General features: G+C 48.0%; 1 protein-coding gene across 4 annotated transcripts in view; it reads left to right on the top strand.

Moving 5' to 3' along the window:
* The window catches only part of LOC134476017 (uncharacterized), a 32,830-nt gene extending 14,658 nt beyond the window's left edge, over window positions 1–18,172 (top strand). The window contains exons 2-5 of one of the 4 annotated variants that reach the window (XR_010047416.1): window positions 11,857–12,082; window positions 12,516–12,708; window positions 14,619–14,887; window positions 17,841–18,172. Coding sequence is in view for 2 of the 4 variants with exons in the window: in XM_063248521.1 (XP_063104591.1) it covers window positions 1,793–1,902 (110 nt within the window). In the remaining 2 variants the exon portion in view is untranslated. Of the gene's footprint in view, window positions 1–1,792; window positions 2,055–11,856; window positions 12,083–12,515; window positions 12,737–14,618; window positions 16,908–17,840 lie in introns of those variants that run through there. The other 3 variants (XR_010047415.1, XM_063248522.1, XM_063248521.1) reach the window with 3 other exon arrangements.
* The last annotated feature ends 2,317 nt before the right edge of the window (window positions 18,173–20,489 follow it).

Raw genomic sequence — 20,489 nt, 5'->3', positions numbered from 1 at the left:
GTAAAATACTTGACACCTAATGTAAACAGGAAAAGTTGTGTTTGACTCACAGTTTGTAGAGGTTTCAGCCCATAATCAACTGGCTCCAAGGCAGGGTGCATCACAGAGGAGAACAGTCCATGGCAGGCAAAAGCAACCAGGGACCTGAACAGTGTCTTTCTGCCCCTTTTATACTCTGTCTAGGCTATCAGAATTAGGGCAGTGCCAAACCATCAGTGAACTGATGTAGTAATCACCCACCCTCAATCCCAGCACTATACCATGAATCAGTGACACACTCTAGGTCTAGCCACCTCTGAAAAAGCCCCACCAATGACTGCATAAGGCTTTGGAGGGACATCTAGACACAAGCCATAAGACTGCCCTGCAGAGCAAGCTTGTGCTGAGTGAGTAAAGAGAAAAAAAGGGCAAGCACAAAAAAAAAAAAAAAAAAAAAAAGTACAAGCTGCGTCTGGGAAACAGTGTGGTCTGTTGTGGGAAGCTAGGATATTTTGCAGGTGTATTTTCAATGGACAGTACACTTTGACCTGCACTGGCCCTGTTTCCAGAGCTTAGCTGTCCCAGCTGCTGGTCTGAACAGCAAGGGACTGCAGTGTGGTGAGCAAGAGGGAGGAACTGTGAGATGAGCCCAGGGGTGCACAGGGGTCACCTTGGATTTTACTCCAAGATCTGTGAGAAGCCAAGGGTGGGTTAAGCAGGGGCGACTGCTGCTGCCCACTGCTGCCCCTAGAGGCCGATTCTGGCCGCTGCTGGGCTGCTCCGAGCACATAAAATTGGCCAAGTGAGGAGGAAGGTGGCTGGTGGGGGACAGGAGGACCGCACTACAGAGCTGCAGGGAACAGGAAGAGACTTGGGGCCACAGGCTTGCTTCCTTGTCTTCAACCAAAACTGCACCCAAACAACCCTGTCCCTGCAGCTGCCTTTCTTCCAGAAAAGATTTGTCATTACCATTTAACCAACCTCAAAGAACACAACTAGAAAAAAAATTTTTTTTGGTACCGGAAATTGAACCCAGGGCCTTGCACATGCCAGGCAGGTGCTGTACTGCTGAGCTACATCCCCAGCCCCCAAGGAGCAAATTTTTGCCAAAGGCCTAGAACTAAAATATCTGCTGTGTTTGTAGCTGAGAGAATCACTGTATTTCTGAGCAGAAAAGAAAAATCTTGAAGATTCTTAGCATCACACAGGGACTAGGTGGTTGCTGGGCCAGACTGTCTGGGTGTAAATCCCTGCTGCCCCTCTAACAAGCTGTGTGACCTCAGGTGAGGTCCTTAGTCCTTCTGGCCTTCTGTGTCCTCATCTGTACACAGAACACCATGGGACAGGATTTAGCTCAGTGGTGCAGCACCTGCCTGGCAAGCACAAGGTCCTGAGTTCCATTCCTGGTACCCCAAAAATAACACCAATAATCATCCAGTCATCTCTGTCACTGGGGGTGCTTGGGAAAGGCAAATGGCCCTCTACATGTAAATGTGTGTAAATGCACAGGCAGCCCTCCTTTGGGTTTGTTTGTTTGTTTTTGTATCGGGAACCAACCTCCTGACCTCATGGTTGCTAGGCAGACGCTATGCTGCTGAGCTACATCCCTGGCTCGTTTTATCTTGTTTTTGAGCTAGAGTCTAAGTCATTATATCACCCAGGCTGGACCCGAACTTGCAGCTTCATGTTGTTACTGTTATTAACACAAGAAAACACTGAGATCTAGGATAGGAAAGATTTGTCCAGTGTCACAGCAAATCTTAGGCACAGCAGGAAGCAGAATCTGAGTTTCTAACTCCTGCCTCTTCCACAGAGCTGACACTCAGTTGCACTGGCTGGCTGTCCTTTCACTGGATGCTCATCACCTTCTCACCGTGGCTGGGCACCTGGCCAGCAGCTTGGGGATGTCTCGAGGTGGCATGAGCCCCCTCTCTGCAGCTCGCCAGCAAGCAGAAGGAAGGCTCAGTGCACACCTGCATGGATGATCTCAGGGCAGCCTGAACAGCTGGCCTAGCCAGGTGGGAGCACATGCCTGTGATCTCAGCACTCTGGGAAAAAAATAAAAAAATAAAACGGGATATATGTGTGTGTGTGTGTGTGTGTGCCTGTGGATGTCACTCAGTGCAAAGGTCCTAGTACTACAAAAACAAATAGAAGAAGACAAAATAAATCTTAGCTGGCTGAGAACAGGAGACCGTGGTTGCCCCTGCTCTGCCTACTGTGCTCCGCAGTGCAGGCAGAGGGCTTCACCTTTCTGACCTCAGTGCCGCAGTGGCACTGGCCGGGTGGTGACTGGGGAGAAGGGGCCAACTGCCACTCAGTCTCCACCTAGCAGGCTGCAGGCAAACTGGACCACATACTCTAATCTTTCCATAGAATTTCTCATCATAATAAAGTTATGAGAGTCGCCAGACTCTCATTGTATCTTATAGCCCAGAAACATTTCCGGAGAAACTTTGAGGGATCTGCAAAGGGCTGAACATTATTATTCTGCCAAGGAAGACCTTTAAAACCAAACAACAAAAGGTATTGAAAATCTGGATATTAAAAAAACAAAAACAAAAAACTTTAAAAAAAGAAGGGGGTGAGGGCTGGGGATTTAGCTCAGTGGCATAAACACCTGCCTTGCAAGCAGGCGATCATGAGTTCGATCCCTGGTACCGATTTAAAAAAAAAAAAAGAAAACCTGGATATTCACCACTAAAAGAATGAAACTGGGGGGCCCGGGAAGCACAACACCTGCCTGGAAAGCACCAGGTTGTGAGCTCAATCCCCAGTACCAAAAAAAAAAAGAAAGAAAGAAAGAGACAGACAGAGAGAGAGAGAGAGAGGGAGGGAGAGAGGAAAGAAAGAAAGAAAGAAAGAAAGAAAGAAAGAAAGAAAGAAAGAAAGAAGAAAGAAAGAGAAACTGGGCCCTTAAACCACGTTGGGCAGGTAGACTCAGCAGGCCTGAGGGGGGCCTCCAAAAGAGCATGGATTGGGGCTGAGGATTTAGCTCAGCGGCATAAGTGCCTGCCCGCAAGCAGGCAGTCGTGAGTTGAATCCCCGGTACCGATAAAAAGGAAAAAGACAAAAAAAAAAAAAAAAAAAGAGCATGGATTACCAGTTAATTAAAGAAAGATGTTGAAAAAGAATAATAATTTTTAAAAAGGCCGCAGGGATGTAACTCAGTGGTAAAAGTGCCTGCCTGGCAAGTGACATCTTGAGTTCGATCCCCAGTACCACACCCCACCCCCTCAAAAAAAAAGAAAAAAGAAAGATGTCAGTGCATAATACCTAAGACTCAAAGTGGTTCCTCAGAGTGCAATGACATCTTAAGGTCACACCTTGTGCACATTCCAGGCCTCCTGGCCACTGAGCTCCAGAACCAGGCACACAGCATTCCTGGCTCCCATAGCCTACAGCCAGATGAAATCAGGGAAGGAAATGTTCCTTAAAGATTGCCCTGCCTTGGGCTGGGACCTGGTTTAGATTAAGAACTTATCTTTTGTAAGTTTCTTACATGATGAATTCCCCCGAGGAACTGCTGACCATCTAATAAGGACAGGAAAGACATTCTGCAATTCCTAAATAACTCCTGAGTGTTGATAAACATCGTAATCATCCCAGTTTCCCAGAACCCAAGAATAACTTCCAGGTGCAAAGAAATGTATCCAAACTCGCACTCAGCACAGCCATCTTTGCAGCATTGCCCATCTTCTTGCTTGAAGGCATAACTCTCTCCATCTGCTTTATAATAAATCCTTTCTATGTCTGCCCATGTGTCCTGACTGAAGTCTTTCATCAAGGGCCTGAAGAACAGAGGACAGAGAAAAGGAGGTTCAGTTCCTCACTTTTTCTTTTCTCTTTTTTTTTTTTTTTTTTTTGTCTTTTTCTTTTTTATCTGTACCAGGGATTGAACTCACGACTGCCTGCTTGCAAGGCAGGCACTTATGCCGCTGAGCTAAATCCCCAGCCCCAGTTCCTCACTTTTTCAAGACTTAACTTGTTGGTAACATGCATACAAAAAAAAAAAAATCAACCCCAAATGGATTGCAGACTTCAAAATAAGACTTAAAAACAGGGGCTGGGGATTTAGCTCAGCGGCATAAGCGCCTGCCTTGTAAGCAGGCAGTCGTGAGTTCAATCCCTGGTACTTATAAAAAGGAAAAAGACAAAAAAAAAAAAAAAAAAAAAAAAAAAGACTTAAAAACATAAAACACACAGAAGAGCTGGGAATTTAGCTCAGCAACACAAGCTGCTTGCCTGGCAAATGTAAGGCTGTGAGTTCAATCCCGGATATCAAAACAAAAACAACCACATACAGAAGGGGACTGGGGGTGTAGCTCAGTGTAGAGCATTTTAGTATGTGCAACACCCTGTGTTTGACCCCTTAAAAAAGTATGCTGTATTTGAATTTATTGGTTTGATACTCAGAGGTGGAGAAAAAGCACAATAGAGTAGACAGTTTTAATAAGAGCAGCAAAAATAAATAAATTAATTAAAAAATAAGGGCAGTAAAAAAGCAAGCCAAAAGCTGGGCATGGTGGCACACTCTTGTAATCCCAGCACTTGGGAGGCTGAAGGAGGAGAATTGTTTGCAAGTTCAAGAGCAGGCTGGCCTACAAAGTGAGCTCAAGGCCAGATGTAGCTGCACAGCAAGACCCGGTCTCAAGAAGACAAAAAATTAAAAAAGCAAATCAGAAAACATTCAGGACTGTACTTTAGAGCCAGCCACTAAGGGGCGCTTTTGGGCCAGGGGCCTGGTCAGTTTAGCCCAGAACCCCAGATTTCAGTGACAAAAACAATACCCAACCCTTCTCAGTGAATATCACAGATTCTTACTTCATCCCTTCCTCGAAGCTTTTATTAGTGACAATAACTAGGGGCTGGGGATTTAGCTCAGGGCATAAGCACCTGCCCTGCAAGTAGGCGGTCGTGAGTTTGACCCCCAGTACCGGAAAAAAAGAAAAAAAAAAAGCAGCACAATAATAGTGACAATAACTATAACTACATGTTTTGGGTCTTTTGGGTCCTTCTCCCAAACAACCCCTCTTCCAAGAAAGAAAAACAAAACCAACACCGTCCTGCCCAGGCACCCTGTGCCCTCCGTTCCCTGCTCTCAGCATCTCGGCTCAGTAGTGTTTGGAGCCGGGTTGCTACTGTGCCTTTCTTGCCCTCATGACAAACAGAGGCCAGAATCACTCTCGCTGTGCCCACGTGGGGATCAGGCTCTGCGAAGCCATGGCCAAAGCAGACATGTAGAGTTTAGAATGAACTAGATTAATCCCGCTGACGTGAACCTCCCAGAACCTAGGGCTTTGGTCTCTGCAAACCCCTGTGCTTCCTCTGCTGTCTGCCATGACCCAAGTCTCCAGCTGCTCCACGTTTTCTTTCCTGTCCTCTGTGACTCGGCCATTTTTCTCCTCCCTCACCTGGCTCTGTGTCTTCGGTTTGCCTCAGGCCCAGCCCTACTCCCTTGAGTTCCATTTCCTGCCACCCGGATCCCCTACCCACTCTGGGTCTCTACCTGAAGGCAGCTGGGCAAGGGTTTCTCACCTCTGTCAGGAAGGTGACAGGGCCAGCAGCCCCTCGTCCCCTGCGGAGCCCCTCCCTGCACGGAGAATCAGACCTGTAACTGAGACTAGCCCACATGGACCCCTCCTGCCCATCCCCACACAGGGTCACAGGCCTCTAACAGCACCTGGGGCCCAGGAGGCCTCCTTAGTCCGGGTGAGCACTGGTTTCCTGGTCTATTTTTGGTTTTGGTTTTTGGTTTCTTGAGGCAGGTCTTGCTACTTACGTACTTCAGGCTGGCTTTCCACTCACTCTGTAACCTAGGCTGGCCTTGAATTTTCATGGATCTTCCTGCCTCCTCTGCCTCTTGAGTGCTGGGATTACAGGGGTGCACTAGCACACCTGTTTCCTGCTGGTTTCCTGCTGAAAGGTGACTGAGGAGTTCCCCTTCACACTCCCAATCCCACCGGTGTGTGATTGCCACACCCTCCCCACACTCAAAGGGGCCTCCGGGCCTGCAGCACCTCTCTTGGGGCCTCAGTTTTCTAGTCTAGAGGGTCTTGTGACTCTTAGCTCAGGTATGATGGATATGCTTTGCTCATGGTACAGCAGGCTCTTCATGAAGAGCTTTCAAGGAATAAAAATAAAAAATAAAAACGTCTTTCCTTTTTTTTTTTTTTTGGTACTGGGGATCAAACTCAGTACCTCACACTTGCTAGGCAGGTGCTTATGCACTGAACTAAATCCTGGCCCCACCTCCAGGCTATTTACAATGGCAGCTAAGCGGAAACTTGAGGGGTATTATTGTTTTTGTTTTTGCTTTTTTCAGTACAGGGGCTGGAACCTCGCATCACCCCTACCTCCATGTTAAGTAAGTGCTTCTCCAGCCCCTTGCTAAGTTGCCCGGGCTGACCTAGAATTTTCAGTCCTCCTTCCTCAGCCTCTTGACTGGGATTACAGATGTGTGCAAGAACTAGGTTCTGAGCAAAAAAAAAAAAAAAAAAAAAAAAAAAAAAAGGAAGAAGGAAAAGGGGAAGAAAGAGAAGGAGAACACTGAGAAGGAAAAAGAGAGAGGAGAAGAGGAATCCTCCTCAAGGCCCGGAGGGGCCTTCCCTCCCCTCCTCTTTCTCCTCTCCTTTCTAAGCTTCCAGTCTCCTCACCCCACATGGGGGACAGGGAGACTTTTTAGTGACAGTGGTCTGCTCACAATGCTGTGTACTTTTTTTATTTTTCTTTTTTCTTTTTTTTTTTTTTTTTTTTTTTGTCTTTTTCCTTTTTATCGGTACCAGGGATCGAACTCACCACTGCCTGCTTGCAAGGCAGGCGCTTTATGCCGCTGAGCTAAATCCCCAGCCCCTATGCTGTGTACTTGAAGTCCTTCTGCCTTCCCCTCCTCTGGGAGCAGTGCCCAGGTGCTGGGTGAGGACTCTGGGGACCCAGGCTGGACGGCATCGCCACCTTTGTGGCAGCTTTTCTTGTATCCTCCACCTGGCTGCTCACAGCTGTGGCAGATGCCACGCCATCCATCCCCTACCTTCCCATCTGCCAAGCCTCTCCCAGCAGGTAACACCCAGGCTCTGGACGGGGCTTTTGGGCCAGGGCTCTGGGATCATTCCCTAGGACTGTCCGTGGGTTCCAGGAAGGTCAGGGCACAAGGCAGAAAGGCCTGTGGTGACGGTGATCATCATGGGGGCTCCTGTGAGACCCCTATTGCTCCCGGCTGGAGACCACGGTAGTAATGTGCTTCCCGTTGCCCCTCCAAAGCCCAAGGGAAGTCAGCATCGTCATGGGATTCTCTAGAGTCCCAAGCTCATTCATTCAACTTTTTTTTTCAGTGCTAAGGATGGAACCTAGAGGTGTTCTCTCACAGAGCTAGATGCTGAGTTCCTTTTAAAAGTTTTATTTTGAGACAAGGTCTTATCAAATTGCCCAGACAAAACCAGGCATGGTAGCACATGACTGTACTAGCACATAGGAGGCTGAGGTGGAAGGATTGCTGTGAATTCAAGGCCAGCCTGGGCTATAAAGTGAGTTCAAGGCCAGCCTGAATTGCATAGTGAAATCCTGTCTCAAACAAAACAAAACATGTTAAAAACAAACAAACAAACAAACAAAAAAATACATTGCCTAGACAGGACTCAAATTTGCAATCCTCCAGTCTCAGCCTACTGGGATTGTAGGCATATACTCATCTGCAACAAACACTTATTCAGAGCCAAGCTCTGGGTTAAAGAGAGAAAAACAATAAAAAAGATGATGTGGAAATACATGGTTTGTATATGACACCAAGTGCCACACAGCACAGTGGGTCACAAGAACAGGCAGAGACTAGCAGCAGGGCGGGCAAGGCCTCCAGAGAGCAAGCTGAGCTGAGACCTGGCTAAGCAAAAGGGCGTGACCTCAAGGAGAGGCCAGCCAGACACAGGCAAAAGGAGAAGCTGGGTCACGCAGGGCTGCCTAACAGATGGGGAAACGGAGACACAGAACCAGTTATTGCATATGGCTCTGTAGCCAGCTGGGTGTTGCCTTTCTGACTGCTGCAAACTTCAGGCCCTGCCCTAAGTTCAAATGTTCCTTAGTCACCGAGGCGTCCACCAGAGGGTGTCCCAGGGCAGGAGCTGCCTCATAGGCCCCAAGACCTGTGATGGATGTGGCTGGACCAGACCTAGACACCTTGGGCATGGAAGCCTGGTCCTGGCAGGAGTGCCGGCGCTGCCTAAGGCTGCATGGTCCTGGGTGCTCACGGGACCGGCAGGCTCAGGGCGGCTGCAGCCGAGCCTCCTGGGCGCCCACCGTGCTTTCTGGTCCTCACTGTCAGCTGTGCTGAGAGTACCGTGCAGCGCCTCACAGAGGGAGGTTCACCTCTAATTCGCATCCTTCTTGCTCAGACCACCCGGGCGCCAGCCTCAGGATGTTCCTGCACTGCACTGCAGGGGCTTCCGCCTGCCAGCTTGCCTATCTCCCTCGACAGCGCTGGGAGGAGAAAACCCACCCCAAAGCAGGGAGCTGGCAACCGCACATCAAGATGTTCTGTGAGCCTGGCCTGGGGAGATGCACAGAGGGCTCGGCTCGGCCTCCCCCAGGCTGCTTTACCAGCCCTCACAGAGAGGCCGAAACCACAGGTGCAGGATGTGGCGGGTGTGAATGGGAGAGGAAGCACATGGCCTGCAGCAGCGGTGACATCCCGCCCCCCCTGGTGTTACAGCCCTCCCACGGCGATGAGGGGAACCTGAGGCAGAGGAAGAGCAGTCTGACACCCCCTCTGACAACATCAAAACATCTTTCCCAAAATAATGAGTATAGCTGGGGTTCAGGTTACGCATGCCTGTGATCCCAGCACTCAATACAAGGAAGGCTGAGGCCAGTGAATCTGTGGGAGTTCAAGGCCAGCCTGGGTTACATAGTGGGATAGTCTTTAAAAAAACTCACAAAATAAATAATATTAATAATCAAAAAATTAGGGCTGGGGATTTAGCTCAGCGGCATTAAGTGCCAGCTTTGCAAGTGTGCGGTCGTGAGTTTGATCCTTGGTACTGATTTAAAAAAAACACCCAAAAAATTAAATTAAAATAATTTTTTTTCTGTCTTTTTTTTTGTCTTTCTTTTTTTTTTATCAGTACCTGGGATCAAACTCACGACCACACACTTGCAAGGCAGGCACTTAATGCCGCTGAGCTAAATCCCCAGCCCCCTTTTCTCTGTCTTTTTGAGACAGGGTCTCGCTATGCAGTTCGGCTGACCTTGAGCTCACTTTGTAGCCCAGGCTGAAATTTTAAAAAAATTTTTAAACTAAAAAATAAAATAATGGTTGCCAGGTGTGGAGCACATCAAAATTTCAGAGCCTTGGGATTCTAGGCCTAGAATTATCAGTCCTCCTGCCTCAGCTTCCGAGTGCTGAGGTACAGCTGGTACCAGCATGTCTATCAATACAAACTGCTTCTTAACCCTGTGGCAAGCATTTAATTAAAAGAGTTTCCATAGTATGGCGAGCTCTGTATGGCCCTGGCTGGCAGGAGCTGATGGCAGACATCTCGCAGACTGGTGGACCCCTTCCAGCTGCTCTCCCTCCCTAAGGCAAAAATGCGGGTTCTGGTCCTCAGAGATGCAGGTCCCCTGCCTGGGGCTTTGAACCTTCCCACACTGACAAGCTCTTCCATCGGTACAATTGATTTCTCCCATCCGGAGCAGGTGGGATGTTGGGGAGGTAGCCCCAGAGCCAATGCCTGATTGAGAAGGCAGAAATCTCCCTGCCTCTGCCTCCTGGTGTCCTTGGAGCACAGTCCTCTGCTCACAGGGAGTGGCCGCAGTGGCCTTGAGGAGGGTGGGGCCAGGAGCAGGGAAGGCTGCTGATGGGACCTGTGCCCTCCCCCACTGCCCACCCCGGACCAGCTAAGAAAAGCTCAGCGAGGGAAAAACCGCCGGCCGGGCAGCTGCTCCACCGCGCGCCCCAGGCCCTTCCTTCCCAGCCGGCTGCCGCGGGCAGATTAGCGCAGCTCCGGAAAAGCAGGCCCGAAGCTGCAGGGCTGCCGCTTAGTCAGCGCCCTACCTGTCAGGAAGGCATTCATAAAAGTGACACCTCCCCGGCCCCCGGCCCCAGCCGCGCAGCCGCCCTCCCTCCGCGGGCGCTCGGTGGATCCAGCGAGAGGAGCCAGCTTCTCCCCAGTGACTCCGTCCTGAGGACACGAGGGGGAGCCAAGCCGAGCAAGGGCGCCCTGCGCTCAGGAGCGGGCCGCGACCCGGGGTGGGGAGGGGGAACGTGTGTCCTAAAGGCTTTCACCTCCCGGACATCGGGCTGGACACAGCAAAGCTGGGACAGCCGGGCCAGTTCTCTACCAAGGAGAGCGGCCCACAGAGGGGAAGCGGCTTGCCCATCCCACGAGTCCCCCGGCCCAGGGGATGAAATGCAGGTTGCTGTCCGGACCAGAATCTAATTCCCAGGCGCACCCCTGCCTGTCTGGACCCCCCTGAGCTCAGGCCTCATCTAGCTCTTGCTCTCCTGCAGCTCCTCCAGCCTCTGGGTTACTCTGACACACAAAGCATGCACTGACCGCGGGGCCTTTGGATATATTCCTCCTGCTCTCCCCCAATGACTTACCAGATTGTAAGGCCAGGTCCCCCTTTCAGCTCCCTGACACCCATACAGCACCCCATTCCTGCCCACTGAGAGGTCCCATCCTAATTCGTACTAGTTCATTATGCACCCCTCCCTCACTGAACTCATGGCTTTGCACTGAGCTTACAGCCATAGTCCTGTTTTTTTTTTCTTTGTTTGATCCTAGTCCTTTTGTCATTTTTTTTTTTAATCAGTACTGGAGATCGAACTCAGGACCACGTTCTTGCAAGGCAGGTGCTTATGCCAGTGAGCTAAATCCCCAGCCCCCTTTCAGTTTTTTTGTTTTTTCCTTTTGTCATTTTGAGGCAGGGTTGCACTAAGTTTCAGCCTGTTATTTTTTTTTTTTTTGGGGGGGGGGTGGGCGGTCGAACTCATGATATGATACCTGCTGGGCAGGTCCTTTTGCCACTGAGCTAAACCCTCAGCCCTGTTCTGCCCAACCCTCAGCCCTGTTCTGCCCGGTTTTGAACTCACTTTGTAAGCTCAGGATGGTCTCCAACTCTTGGTGATCCTCCTGCCTCAGCTTCCTGAGTGCTGGGATTACAGGTGTGCACTACTGCGCTTGACCCTAGTCCTTTATTTTATTTTCTGGGTACTGGGGATCGAACTTTTTTTTATTTTAAAGAGAATGAGATAAAAAAAAAATCAGAGTAAAGCCAATCAAAACAAAGCAGTGAAAGTGGTACAGAACTTTGAAACAGGGTAATAGGAAATCAACAATGGCTACCATAATATATCTTGTTATCCTACTCCTTTATTTTTATATTTCTGCCTTGAGATAGAGCCGTGGGGACCAGAGATTTAGTTCAGTGGCATAAGTGCCTGCCTAAAAAATATGAGGTTGTGAGTTCAATCCCTGGTACCACCAAAGAGAGAGAGAGAGAGAGAGAGAGAGAGAGAGAGAGAGAGAGAGAGAGATAGGGCCCTGTCAGCCATCTGTGGTAGCATACACCCATACTCTCAGCACTTGGGAAGCTGAGGCAGGAAGACTGCCAGGAGCTTAAGGCCAGCTTGAGCTGTGCAGTGAGTTTAAGGTCAGCCTGAATTACAAAGCAAGACTCTGTCCAAAGAGAGAGAGACAGAGAGAGAGAGGGAGAAAGAGAGAGAGAGAGAGAGAAAGTGGGGACCTGGCTAAGTCCCTAAATTGCCATTCTCCTATCTCAGCCTCCCAGAGTGCTGGGTTTACAAATGTGCACCACCGTGCCGTGCCAGCTATGCGTACTGCTTTATCCAATACTGCTTTACTCACTCACCATCTGTCTCCCCAGGCACAGGAAATCCAGAAGGGTAGGCTGCATCACCGAGGCACCCCAGGACCTACCTCCATAATATCTGCTGCTTGAGTGACCAAATGACTTTCAGTGTAAACAACTAGAAGCCCTCTGGCTGCCACCCTGCTGTCCTCTGAGCTTGTTCCTGGTGAACGCAAATGAATAAAAGAGGCATTCTGATCACAGAAGCAGTGACCTTGGTGGTGTGGTCAGAGGGTCACAGGTGAGCTCACTGACAGCCAGGCCTGCTCCTGCAGGTGGTGCATTTTATAATGCACCCCATAAACAGCCATCATTTCTGTCATCTGTACCCTCAAGAGTGGCAGAGGTCCCCAGCACATGCCACTTTACAAGAAAGGTTTTGTGCTTCTGGGCAGCTTTGAATGAACATGTCCAAGCACTTACTGGGACCCCAATTCCATTTGAAGCCAAGGCACCTGGGCAAGGTGACGCATACCTGAAAGCCCAGCTACCTGGGAAGCTGAGGCAGGAGGATAGCAAAAGTTAGCCCAGCCTGGGAAACTCAATGAGACCCTGTCTCAAAAGAAAAAGTAAAATGGTTGGGGATGGAGCTCAGTGGTAGGGCTGCTGGATTCAACCTCCAGTGCTGCAAAACAAAACAAGCCAAACCATTGGTCCGTATGCTTGCTTTCTAGACTCTTCTAGTGGACTCTTCTCAAAGGACCTGGAAAAGAAGGCGAGCCTCAGGTCAAAGCCACCCCACTGCCATCCTAGCCTATCACTGAGGGCTGACTGAGCGCTCACAAGGGCTGCATCGGAGAGTCCTGTGTTGCCACCTCCACTCCCTCTGCAGCAGGGAAGCAGCCAGGAGGGCAGCTCGGAAGGCAGGTGAGCTCCTGCCCCCTCCTGCAGCACATCTGTCTGCCCGGAGATTTTTTTTTTTATCGGTACCGGGGATCAAACTCATGACTGCCTGCTTGCAAGGCAGGTGCTTATGCCACTGAGCTAAATCCCCAGCCCCCTTGCCCTGAGATTTGAGTCCGCAGAGACCCATGAAGGGCTCTGGCCTTTACTGACTCCTTGACCTCCTCCCCATTTATCCAGGACAAACAGCACCATACTGTTCCCTGCGAAAGCAGCCACTCTGCTGTGCCACCCTCCCCTTCCTGCTGCCTTCTATCTTGCTGGTGCCTCCTGGGCTAAATCGGGTGCACTTCTGCCTGGTCTCCTGGGTGTTCCGTGCTTCCTCCAGTGGGCATCTACCTCTCTGTGTCAAGGCTCTGTGACTCCAGCATCTTGGAGTACACATAGCCTGGCACACAGGGAAGCAAAAGAGTTCAGGACTAGGCTGTTCTCAGGTTACTTTGACCAGGACCAGAAGATTTCATAGGGGTCAAAGGGCATCAGGCAGGACTGAGAGGGGACCATGCAGTGCCAGCAGGAGTGGACCAGAAGGGCGCCACAGGAGCAGGAATCCAGGAGCAGACAGCTGGAAATCAGGAAGCAACAGACCCCTGCCTAGTAAGCTAAGACGCAGACGCTGTTGTGTAGGTCTTTGGGCAACCTATTGAACCTTTCTGTACAATGAAGATCACTATAAATATCACTCAGGGTTGCTAAAATCAGTAAGTTAATACACGTAAAGCCTTTAATGCAGATTTAGCATAAGGTATCATTCAGTTAATGTAAGCAACTGTTTTTTGGTTGTTTTATTTTATTTTTTTTTTGTCTTTTTCATTTTTACTGGTACCAGGGATCGAACTCACGACCACCTGCTTGCAAGGCAGGTGCTTATGCCGCTGAGCTAAATCCCCAGCCCCCTTTGGTTGTTTTAAACGAGGTTTCCCTACGCAGTTCAAGCTGGCCTTGAACTCATAGTCATCCTCCTGCCTTAGCCTCCCAAGTGTGCCACCATGGCCAGCACAGTTGTAATTATTACTCACAGCACTGAAAAGGCCCTTAGAGAGCATCTAAATTCCTGCATTATAGTTGGGGGAAGAGGAAAGTCTTGCCAGCACCTTTTGGTGGGGCCTTGCAACAAGGGTACCAACAGGGGTACCACCCACCAAGTCAACTGGATCCCCTGCAGGGCCCTAAGTGGAACAGGAGGGTGCTGCCTGGATCAGCTGAGGGGCTGGTGGGATTCCAGCTGGGGCTCCAGAGGACCTGGAACCTGACACACTCCCAATGCCTTGGCTCTGTTTCAGGCAAAATTGTCCAGCATATTTTAGGATCAGCAAAAACCCACAGTGCTTCTGGCTGAGCACTTTCGCTCTCCTGCTGAAGCCCAGGGGTATTTCCTAGGAAACTGAGCCCATCTGTTTCTGATTCATTTGTACTTAACTCATCACCAAGCTGTTTTGTAAGAGCCCTTTGATGTGAAAGCAGCCTTGTTCCCTAAGCCTCGCTAAGCCTTTATTTAGTCAACGGTAGGTAAAAGGCCTCCTCACCCTGGCCAGGACAGCTTCTTGACTCTGCAGATGTGAGTCAGAAGGAGGGAAAGTGGTCCTAACACCCACCTGTGGCCCCAGACCTGGCCTGGGCCAGTCAGGGCAAAGTGGACCACCCTGTTCTGACCCAGCCTGTGGGCCTTGGGTTCACAGTGAGGACCCCAACTGGGCGCTGGACCCCAGCGTCCCTCTGTACTTCCCATAGCTGTCCATACAGATTTGCGTGGGTATCTTAAACCTGACTTCAAGCTCCCGAAGGATAAAAGGCCAGGTTTCCTAACATTTCACACCCTGCAGTCATCCTGTGTGCACAATCACAGGGTGCACTGCTTCCCCAAAAATCTACAGGAAAGATCTCACAACTGTAAGGTCGACGGTGTTGAAGGAGCTGCTGACTGAATTGAGCCCGGGATGAAGAGGAGAAGCTGTCTTCCCGCCTCTGATGCAGAGCCCACGGCGCTCCATTAATTCCCCACACTCCTGCTTCATACACAGAGATGGGAAACCGGAAGAACCCCACAACTGAAGAGACTACACAAAACTCCGGCAACTAGTACCGTGCTTCTTATGATCTCTGGAGGCTGCACAGGGGCTTCGGTGGACAGCACTAATTTCAGGTGGATTTGCATGTTCACAACCCACCCACAAGCACCTCTGCAAGAGACAAGAGTCCTGACAGGGTTCTCACCCGGCTGGGCAGGTTCTGTTTATTCAGGACATATTTCGGAGTCTCTCAAAAGCAGGGCATGATGGAGACCAGTGATTCTCAAACTGAAACATGCATCAGAAATTACCTTCAAGTGCTGGATGTGGTGGCACACACTTGTAATCTCAGCACTCAGCACTTGGGAGGCTGAAGCAGGAGGATGGCTGCAAATTCCGGCCAGCCTGGGCTACAAAGTGAGGGGTTTGTTTTTCAGTATCGAGATCTAACTCATGACCTTGCGCTTGCTAGGCAGGTGCTTATGCCACTGAGCTAAATCCCCGGCCCTACAAAGTGAGTTTAAGGCCAGCCTGAACTACATATTAAAAGCCTGTCTCAAAAAAAAAAAAAAAAAAAAAAAAATCATTCAAGGGCTGGTAAAAATTAGTCACTAAAGTTGGGCATGGTTGTGCACACCTGTAGTCCCAGCATTCAGGTGTCTAAGGCAGGAGGATCTCAGCAAGTTCGAGGCCAGCTTATACTACATAGTGAGACTCTTAGTAACAAGAAAAAAATGCTGGGGGTTTAGCCCAGTGGTGTAAGTGCTTGCTTGGCAAACACGAGGACATGAGTTCAATCTCTGGTACACACACACACACACACACACACACAAAGAACAAAAACAAAAACAAGAAAAGATCAAACAGCTTTTATTTTATTTTTATTTTTTTTGGTGCCAGGGATGGAACTCATGACCTCGCGCTTGCCAGGCAGGCGCTTAAGCCACTGAGCTAAATCCCCAGCCCCAAACAGCTTTTAAAAAAAGACCAAAAAGTATCTTTTGTTTGTTTGTTTGTTTGGTACCAGGAATCAAACTCATGATCTTGCGCTTGCCAGGCAGGCACTTATGCCGCTGAGCTAAATTCCCACCCCCAAAAATATCTTTTAGGGCCAGGGATTTAGCTCAGTGGTGTAAGTGCCTGCCTGGCAAGCACGAGGTCAAGAATTCAATCTATGATACCAAAAAAAACAAAAACTATCTTTTAGGAAAATTTGATTGTTAGTTCTGTATTACTCAGGATCATACTCATGGGCTTTGCACTGAGCTATATTCCTGGCTCTTTATTTTTTTTTTTTTTAATCTTTTTATCTGTACCAGGGATCGAACTCACAACTGCCTGCTTGTAAGGCAGGTGCTTATGCTACTGAGCTAAATCCCCATCCCTTCCCTGCTCTTTATTTTGAGAGGGTTACACTTAGTTGCTAAACTGTGCAGGCTGGGTTCAAATTTGTCATCCTCCTGCTGTAGGCTCCCAGAGTGCTAGGTTTACTGGTGTTTGATAAGACGCCTGGCTACTTTTTCATCTTTTTGGGACAGGGTTTTGAAATGCAGTACAGGCTGGCCTGGAATTGGCAGTGATCCTCCTGCCTCAGACTCTCAAGTGCTGGGATTATGGGCTTGCACCACCATACCTGGCCTCTTTTATTTGCTTTTATGTGGATTTTTTATCGGTACCGGGGACTGAACTCACGATCACCTACTTGCAAGGCAGGTGCTTATGCTGCAGAGCTAAATCCCCAGCCCCTGGATTTTTTTTTTTTTTTTAAACCAGGAATTGAACTCAGGACCTTGTGCTTGCCAGGAAGGCACTTATGCCACTGAGTTTTATAGCCCATATTTAACTTTTTTCTTTTTTTGGTACCAGGTATTGAACTTACAACCTTCCACTTGCCAGGCAGGCACTTACAGCATTGAGCTAAATTCCTAGCCCTCCTGCCCATATTTTAAAGAGCAAAAAATAACAAAATTAGAGGGTAACAATTTTAAAACATTGCATAGTTATCTTTAAATTAGTAACTCAAAATATAAGCTATCTGCACTTAATTGTCCAAACAATACCAACACAAACCATTCTTTTCAGAGAACTGAGATAATTAGTATAACAATTTTAACTAATATACACATACACATTATCTTTCAGCTTCTCACACTAGGGAGACAATACAATGTTTACACATGTAAGTTTGATTTCACTTACCAGTATGGTCTCTAGTTGCATCCACTTATGTACAAAAGCCTTGAGTTGATCTTTCTTTATGGTTGAGTAGTACTCCGTGGTATAAAAAAAATACATCTTTTTTATCTCCATTCTTTGGTTGATGGCCATTTGTGTTATTTCTAAGATCTAGCTATTACAAATTGTGCTGCTCGGGGCTGGGGATTTAGCTCAGTGGCATAAGCGCCTGCCTTGCAAGCAGGCAGTTGTGAGTTCGATCCCTGATACCGATAAAAATGAGAAAGACCAAAACAAAAACAAAAACAAAAAATTGTGCTGCTATAAACACAAGTACATGTATATTGTACATATTGTATAATGTTTTTAATGCTTCTGGGAAGACAGGACGCCTGACAGAGCACTAGCTGAGTCAAATGTGATCTCCAATCTTAATTTTTTGAGGAACCTCCACACTGATTTCCACAGTGGTTGTACCAGTGTATCCTCCCTCCAATAGTGGACAAGGGTTCCTTTTTCCCCAAGCCCCTCAGTATTTCTTATTGGTTGATTGCTTGATGATAGCCATTCTTTCTGGAGTGAAACAGGATCTCAGTGTTGTTTTTTGTTTTTCTGGTACCAGGAATCAAAATCAGGACCTCAAAGTGCCAGGCAGGCACCTGTGCCACCGACCTATGTCCCTGGTCCCTCAATGTTGTTTTAATTTATATCTCTTGAATGACCAGTGATGTTGAACATTTTTTCATAAATTTATTTGCCATTTCTTCATCTGAGTAGATATTCATCTCAGATACCCACTGTTGGGTTGGGTCTTTAAATTTGGGGGGTCTAAAAAAATAAGATAAGAAAATAAATTGGGGGAGCTAATTTTTTTTTTTTTTTTTTTTTTTTTACTTTATATGTTCTCAATAGTAATCCTAAACCAGGTGTGGTGGTGCATGCCTGAGGTCCCAGCAGGAGGATCACTCCGAGTTCGAGGCCTACCTGGGCTACAAAAGTGAGTTTGAGGCCAGCCTGAACTGCATAGTGAAATCATCTTGAAAATGGATAGGGGTGGGGGACAGTAATCCCTTGTCTGAGGAACAGCTGTCAAACATTTTTTCCCATATTGTGGGTTGTCTCTTCATTCTGTTGGTGGTTTCTCTTGTAAAAGCTTTTTAATAAGATGAGATCCCAGTTGTTGATCCTTTGTGATAGTTTCTGTGTGATCAGGAATTTATTCATAAATTCTTTGCCTAAACCAATGTCTTCAAGAGTTTCACCTATTCTGTCTTTAAGGTGCCGAGTTTTTGGTTTTTTTTTTTTTTTTTTTTTTTTTTTTGTCTTTTTCCTTTTTATCGGTCGAACTCAGGACTGCCTGCTTGCAAGGCAGGCGCTTATGCCACTGAGCTAAATCCCCAGCCCCACGGTGCCAAGTTTTAATCCAGGGTCTCACACTTGTTAGGCCTGTGCTCTTCCCTGAGCTGTACCTCATCCCCTGAACACTTGGAAAGACCTTCCTGCACCCCAGCAGATGCCCTGTGTGAGGCAGCTGGCTGATCACAATGGGGAGCACTGGGCACTGGGCTGTTGGAGATTCTCCTTGTCACTGCCATTAAAAAAAATAGCAAAACTGAAAGGTGAATACACACACACACACACACACCCTCTTGCCTCCCCTCCCCCAGTCAGGACAGTCTTTTTCTCTTTAGGGAAAGAAGAAAAGTATTTCTGGTTTGTCTTTATTGGCCTGACCGTTACCATTCCATTGTGCTGGAGTGTGCACAACCATCTCTGTGTGTATGCATGTGTGTGTGTGTGTGTGTGTGTGAGAGAGAGAGAGAGAGAAACAGACAGACAGACAGACAGACAGAGATAGAGAGAGACAGAGAGAGAGATTGGGGACTTAACCCGGAGGTGTATAACCATTGAGCTGCATGCTTAGCCCTTTTTAAAGTTTTTATTTTGAGACAAAATCTTGCTAAATTTCCTGAGTTGGACTCAATGTTGGGATCCTCCTGCCTCAGCTTCTAGAGTAGCTTCCATTACAGGATTAATGCCAGCATCTCAGGACCTTTACCATTTTAATGAACATTATACTGTGAGAGAAACAGACAGAGAGACATAGACAGACAGAGACACACCAAGAGACACAGTCACAGAAAGAATATTCAAAGGCTCTATAAAAGGACAGTTGATATTGCTAAACAGAATAAGAATGAGTGAACCAATGCAAAGCTGAAGCTCAAATCCACCAGTGCTGCAACAAAATCCCTGCTGAACAGTGTGCAGGCCAGGGTCAATGTTCTCAGCCAACAGATTACACTTGTGACAAAATTCCAACACATGGCTCACCCCTGTAATCCCAGCACTCGGGAAGCTGACACAACAAAGCAGCTAGAGAAATTCCTGGGGTTCGTAACAGGCTCTGTACTGCAAAGGAAGTAAGGATCTAATTTACTCTTGCATGGAAAAGACAGATTTCCTATAATCCCAGCACTCGAGAGGCTGATGCAGGAGGATCACTGTTAAGTAGAGGCCAATAGGGGTTACATAGGGAGACTTTGTCTCAAAAAAACCCACTTGTAGCCTGGGGATGTAGCTTGGTGGGAGAGCACATGCACAAGGCCCTGTGTCTAGTGCCCAGAACTGCAAAACCAAGAAAGAAAACAACAAAGAATTTCAGTTATCTGTGTATAGTTTCTCACCCTTCCCCACTGGATCCAGAGCAGCCCTGACCCGTACGAGACACTCCCAGAATGACTGTGATCTTACTGCTCTTGGAGACGGGCCTTGGAAGGTGGCACCTCACTGTTCAGACCCATAGGGGTTAACACTGACCAACAATCAAAATGCCTTCCCCGGATGTAATCTGCCAGGGCCAGGCAGGCTTGATTAACATTAGCCTTCTTGATCCATCCACACAACAAAATATGCCTTAGCCATAGAGAGAGAGGTAGACACGTTCTCCAGCCTACATATTAGCAGTATGTGTGGTGTGCAGTCACTTGTGTAGCAAAATAAATGGTGTAAAAATAAAAATTCCAGCTCTCATGAGGCGCACACTTGTAATTCCAGATCTCATGAGGCTGAGGCGAGAGGATCCCTGAGTTCCAGGTCGCCCAAACTGCATGGCAAGGCCCTGTCTCAAAAATTAAGTAAATAAATAAACCTGCGCTTACAAGGAGGCTTTGGAAGGAGCCCTAAGGAGCTAAGCAACAGTTCTGTAGAGGACTGCAGCAGGGAAACTAAGTGGGAGATGGAACAGAAAGGATCTGTTATTTTTAATGTAATTTAATTTTTTTGTGGAACCTTACGCCACTGAGCTAAATCCCCAGCCCCCAGAAAGGGTCTTGCTGCTTCATTCTCATTACATTTTTTGTTTTTCTTTTGGTAGCAGTACTTGAGATTAAACCTGGGGCCTTTGGGCTGACCCAGCCCTTTTCATTTTTTAATTTTGATATAGGGTCTCAATAAACTGCCCAGGCGGAACTCAAATTTGTAATCATCCTCTTTTCTTTGGCGGGGGGTACCGGGGATCGAACTTACAACCTCGTGCTTGCAAGGTAGGCGCTTATGCCA

This window comes from Cavia porcellus, unplaced genomic scaffold (assembly GCF_034190915.1).
Source record: "Cavia porcellus strain 051 isolate PalLab524CR breed Dunkin Hartley unplaced genomic scaffold, mCavPor4.1 scaffold_5, whole genome shotgun sequence".
NCBI classification, from domain to species: Eukaryota; Metazoa; Chordata; class Mammalia; order Rodentia; family Caviidae; genus Cavia; species Cavia porcellus.
Note: the sequence above shows the minus strand (reverse complement) of the source record. Positions and strands in the feature narration are given on the sequence as shown.